Below are 6,000 nucleotides of genomic sequence, written 5' to 3'. Positions count from 1 at the left end.
AAGTTCCTAAAAACAAACAGAATGAATCAGAGTCACTGAGTATAGCCACAGGCTGGTGGGAAATGAGCTTCTATCAATCCCAGGTTCATCGAGGCACTTGCAACAAACCATTAACTGCATTTCAAAAAAACCCCTCACATTTTTCAAAGGGTGACATCAACCAAAAATGTGATCAGACCCCTCTCACTAAGAACCACTCAGACGTGAGACAAACAGTAGCACAGAGAGGGCCCAAATGGCGCCCAGAGTTACACAGATGCAAAGTGTGTCCTCAGACCTTTTGTTTCTTTGTCGGCTTTGACTTGTTAAAGATGCTAGTTTTCATTCTCTGTGCCACAGGACCTAGGAAGTCTGCGAAGCATCTCTTTACAGCATTCTTTTAAGTCAGTGGGGACATTTTCAGCATTCCTTGTTTCTGTCAGGTTCAGCTACCTAAAGCTTGTTGTTTACAAAGCATGGATGTCATCTCACTCTTCCACTTCCTCTCCAATGGTTAGACAAGCAGTGATTCAATTATTTGATAGGCTAGTGGCCAGTGACAATGCAGTGGAGGCCCACAGTATTGATCTTTGATGGTGTGTGCAATGATTTGATTTGGGGGCGAGGATAAAGGTGATGGGGCTTGGGAAGAGAACAGGCAGCATAAAAACTGTCAATGCTCAAATGAAAGTTTTCAACTGGTAGGCCCATCGGAAGGTCATCTTGAATTCCACAGGAGAGAGAAGTATTCTCATAGAATAAATCATTGTTTAAAATCAACACTTGAGGATAAATAAGGCACTAAGTTAGTGTTAGTGGTACTGAAATCTAAAATATAGTCTCTAATTGTGTTTGTTTTCCTTTTTGCCTCTTGGGAAATAAATCCAGGAATGTTAATGGGGAGTAGTCACCCTGCTCCTCATAATTTCTGGCATGGACATCCACCAGAGGGTGTCAAATTAACGTGTTTTTGTTTTGCATTCTTTTCCTCCTGAAAAGTAATTCCTGGGATATTTAGGGGTGGGAGGAATGGAGGTTGATAGTTTGTTTAGCACAGAAACAAAGTCTAAAAGAAAGGAAAGCCATCTCTAGAGGGATAGATAAAGCATCCAAATGAAAGAAAGTTCTGCAGAATGAAATGTTCTCTTGGGAGACATGAATCCATTTCTGACACTCTTGGTATGGGGGTCACTTTTCTGGCTGCCACAGAAGGACAGTGTGGCCCCATGGAGTCACCACCGCTGCCCAGACTCCCCTGATTAGGGGCTTGCTGTGTCTGGTAGGCACCTGCTGCTGCTGCTTGGCAGAAAAGCCTGGGATGCAGCTCCCGGTGTTAGCATTTTGCCAGGCCTCAAAAGGAAATGGCAATGATGGTCATTCCATAAAGGATGACCTTCTCTTCTCGTAGCACATACAGCAGATAGTGACAGTGAAGGGGCCCCATGACACCAAGCCTATGAGTGTCCCATGGCTGTGGATGAATACTTCAGGGGACAACTTGAGAACTAACAAGTTTTAGTTCTTTTTTTTTTTTTTTCTCCCTTTAGATGTCCTTTTTAAAACCAACTCAGGTTGCTTTTGTCTGTCTGAGTGTGAACTTGGTAGGTTTGTCTCCACTCCTACTCTGATTCCTTCTTTCCTTTATTTATCTTTTTTTTAGAGGCAAGATCTTGCTATGCTACCCAGGCTGGTCTCAAACTCTTGGCCTCAAGCAATCCTCCTGCCTTGGCCTCCCAAAGCACTGGGATGACAGGCGTGAGCCACCGCACCCAGCCTGCTTTCTTTTTAAAATCATCACCAAAGCCATGTTTACTTTATTGGGATAACTGGCAGAGTTATAACTCCCAACTCAAACATGGATTGTGTATATGGTAAATATTTAGAGTCTTAGGGGCTTGCTATTATTGATGAGGAATTATTGATGAGAATCACCCAATTAGTCATAAAAACATGCTACCCTTAAAAATACAGCTTCCTTCCAGCTCCCTTGATCAACTGGTTAAATATCTAGTGAAGCAATACTTGCAAATAACAAGAACGGAAGCAATGTGATCACTGGATAACCAACATAGCCATTCTATATTAAGTAAATCCATTGGATAAGATTCATAGGCTCCTCGATCACTTTTTTGGCATTTAGAAATCAAGTCTCCAGAAATGAAAAGGAATAATTGAGTGTTTCCTTGCTGTGAAAATACATGTATATTATGGTCCTGAAGAACCAGCTCTAGCATGATGTCTAGTTTTGTGTTGATGTTATTCATGCCAAAGCGGCCCCACGCAATGTTCTATTGAAATGTTGACAATCCAGATCTCCACCAGGGTTTCTGTGGGGCTGTGTTCTTTTCATCCACATTTGCAACTGGAAGCTGTGAATTTGTTTTCCTTTGTGGATTCTTGGGGAGGACCTGGTGTTGATTCTATCAAGATATGACAAAGTTTATTTCAAGAAAAAGATTATATATTATAATGCTTCGCATTTATATAGATTCTTTTGATTTCAAAACAAGTTATAAATATTTCCTACCGTGACAACATCCTTGCGAGGTAGGTGAGTATTACCGTCTACATTACCAAGAGAAGCCCGAGGCCAAGCAATGAGGGGCTCTGCTTTGAGTCACAGAGTCGGGAACAACATCGGAACTGGACATCCCGGCCACCTGCTGTGGGCTCTGAAGAGGCCGTGCCTCTCCCTAGTGTAGCAATGGTCTCCATTAATACAGGGGTATATATTGTATAGATATAAAACAACAACACACAATTACATTATAGAACAATAATTCAATATTTCTGTTTCTTAGTAAAATATGTTAAGCACAGTATTTAAATTGCATTTCTCTGAAAAGCATTTGGTATATTAAATAGCAGAAGGTTATTAAATAGCTCTATAAACGTTTGCTGGCATACTCTTAACAGCATAATGATTCTAAAGAAATTAAAATCCACTGACGCATAGAGATCTTTCCTTTATAATACCATAAACTGAACAAAAATGTGAAAAACTACTTTATTCCCAAAATGCAGACTTGATAGCTTGCTGGATATTAGCAGGTGGCTACATAATTTTTCTGAGCTTGAGAGAAAGGATACATATTGCTGACTGTGATTTTTTTAAAAATACCAATTCGGTAGGGGAAAAAAGGATTCAGTTGAAAGGTGAAAATGAAAGTCTGCTATTTCCACTTAGTATCCATTCCAAAAAATGTGTATGTTTTCAAAAGATGTTATCATAGTTAGAAGTAATGTTGAGGTGAATACAGAAAATGCTATATAATAGGAACATTTTGTGAGAAGAGAAAATGATACCAAATAAAACTTATGGTATAAGAAGAAAATGAGCAAGACAGAAAAGGATATTTTTCAAGGGTGTTGAAGGCTGGCATGAGATGTAAGCTATTCACGCTTAGCTGACTGTGTAGGTCTTGGAGATGATTTACAAGAATAAACACTTGGTTTTATCAGTCTCTTCTCCAAGGCAAAATCCTCACCTTCCTCTCTAAATCAGCAGTTCTCAGAATGTTGTTAAAGAGCCCACCTCATGCTAAGCTTCCTAACAACTGACCGGGTAGGTCAGCAGAAAAAGTTCTAAAGCTAGAAAGGAGCAGGAATGAAAGTCTTAAAATTTGTATGCAAACGTAAAAACTAACTTCTACGCCAGAATGACATTCTCTGTCAGAGGTAACAGATACAAAAGTCTTAATTTTAGTGTACATGACGCTAAGATATTGTTAGATAGGTATTATGTGTCATTCAGAGAATTTTTTTTATAAGTGTGCTTTTTCCCTAAAAAAAAGAGACATATTAAAGTGTTTTTTCTCTCCTCAAGTCCTTTATGTATAAATATGAAATACGGAGCTGTCCTATCAGTTTCTTCATCATGTTATACGTTCCAGGGATCCTTTCCGCCTGCGTCGTCTGTGGCAGTTTTGTTGGAGGGGGGTTTGAGTTTGAACAGACTTGAGCAGTTTGGCTGTTTGGTTGGCTGTAAGGTTTTGGCATACGGTGAATACCAGTCCCTTTCAAACACATCTTTAAGTTGCTTAATGATGCTTCTGTTGTTCCTCACATCTGCCTGGTTGATAACAAGGCCCGTGCCAGCATTCTGGGTGAAATCATTCCCTACCCAATCAAAATTTCCTGCAAACAAAGAAATAATGTTGAGGAGTTAGAGTCCACTGGGAACATACCCAATATAATGAAATTCAGAGTGGATTCTATTAAAAATCATCAACATCCAGGAATAACAACGGAGAGGCTGAATTGTGTTGACAGCTCCAAAAAAAAAAAAAAAAATCCAAGAAGCCTTACATATGGCATATTAATATTTGCATATTATTTTGGCATTTTCTTCAGCTTTGCTCCGGTGGAAACTCAAAACAAGGAATCTGCTGTTCTTTCTTGTAAATGTTATTTCTTATTGACATTCACAAGCCACACTAAATACAGCAACATTTAAAATATATAGGGATTCATTTAAAAATCCTGTGAGTAATTACTACCTTCTCAAAGAGACAACATCTAATCCATGTGAACAAATGAGGGAGTCTAATTATAAGTCCCTGAAGCTTTCAGATCAAAGAAAACGCTAAAGCCACAGGAGACTCAGTTCCTAACAAACACTCGATTGGACTAGAAATCATTTCCCAGACCCAGGATCTGGCCCCTTGGCCCAGGAAGTGGGGCAGATGCTATGAGAACAGCCTCTCAAGTATGACTGCCCGTGTTACGTGGTGTATTCGTGTTTTTAGGGCTGCCATAGCAAAGTTCTACAACTTGGGTGGCTGAAACTACAGAAATGCATTGTCTCACAGTTCTGGAGACAAAATCCAGGTGTTGGGAGGGTTGATTCTTTCTGAGAACTGTGAGGAGGGATCTGTTCCAGACCTTTTTCCATGGCTTGTAGATGGACATTTTCTATTTTCTTTTTATTTATTTATTTTTTTGGTTACTTTTTTTAATTTTTAAATAGAGATAGGGTCTTGCTATGTTGCTCAGGCTGGTCTTGAACTCCTGGGTTCAAGCAGTCCTCCCACCTCAGCCTCCCAGCATGCTGGGATTACAGGCGTGAGCCACTGTGCCCGACGTCTCTGTGACATTTTCTATGTCTCTTCATGTTATCTTCCCTCTATGCATGTCTCTGTCCAAATTTCCCCTTTTTACAAGGACATTGGTCATATTAGATTAGGGGCCACACTAATGATCTCATTTTAACTTGACGATTTCTCTAAAGATCCTGTCTCTCAATAGAGTTACATTCTGAGGTACTGGGGGTTAGGACTTCAACATATGAATTTTGAAGGGACACGATTCAGCTCATACAAAGGAGTAAGCCTGGGATCTGCCCTAGAAGAGACTAATCATGTGTATGCCATTCCCGTGTAGTCCATCTTCAAGGTGTGGGGGAAGCAGTAGCCTCGGAGAGCTAGCATAATGCCATTTTCAGTTCAGCTCCATCTTGAGACTAACAAGGCATGTTCCTTGCCAGTCACAGCCATGGTCATCGATGTTTACAGTTGAGGAAACAGCCTAAAGATACCCCAAAGGATACAGTCCTACAGCAGTGGAAAGTCCAGATGTCCCAATACCCATAACAGTATGTGCTTTCGGGATAGCTACAGTTATGCTTCGATGTACTTACACACTAGAATGTCATTACACACAAGAATGTTTTCTTTAAATCGATAGAATAATAAATTTTGTCATGCTGTCAGCTCACTCACACATAGACACAGCTTAGTTTAGCTTTTACATAGACAAGACTCCTATATAAGAAAAACACACCACATCCCTCCACTTGCTTTCTGGGGATGCCCTACTCTGTAGCTGAGTAGCTTTATTCTTTTTCTTTTTCTTTTTTTTTTTGAGACAGTCTTGCTCTGTCGCCCAGGCTGGAGTGCGGTGGTACAATCGTGGCTCACTGCAACCTCTGCCTCCCGGGTTCAAGCAATTCTCTGCCTCAGCCTCCTGAGTAAGTGGGATTACAGGAGCCCACCACAATGCCCCACTAATTTTTTGTATTTT

At 40.4% G+C, this 6,000-nt stretch overlaps 1 protein-coding gene across 4 annotated transcripts in view; it reads right to left on the bottom strand.

Moving 5' to 3' along the window:
• Positions 1-2,808: 2,808 nt before the first annotated feature.
• The window catches only part of PLD5 (phospholipase D family member 5), a 433,240-nt gene continuing 430,048 nt past the window's right edge, over positions 2,809-6,000 (bottom strand). For all 4 annotated transcript variants that reach the window (XM_054448618.2, XM_063670607.1, XM_063670608.1 and 1 more), the window contains one exon: positions 2,809-4,116. In XM_054448618.2, coding sequence (XP_054304593.1) covers positions 3,860-4,116 — 257 coding nt within the window. In that variant the 3' untranslated portion in view covers positions 2,809-3,859. The remainder of the gene's footprint in view (positions 4,117-6,000) is intronic.

This window comes from Pongo pygmaeus, chromosome 1, assembly GCF_028885625.2.
Source record: "Pongo pygmaeus isolate AG05252 chromosome 1, NHGRI_mPonPyg2-v2.0_pri, whole genome shotgun sequence".
NCBI classification, from domain to species: domain Eukaryota; kingdom Metazoa; phylum Chordata; class Mammalia; order Primates; family Hominidae; genus Pongo; species Pongo pygmaeus.
The sequence above is the reverse complement of the archived record's forward strand: the minus strand, read 5'-3'. Positions and strand labels throughout refer to the sequence as shown.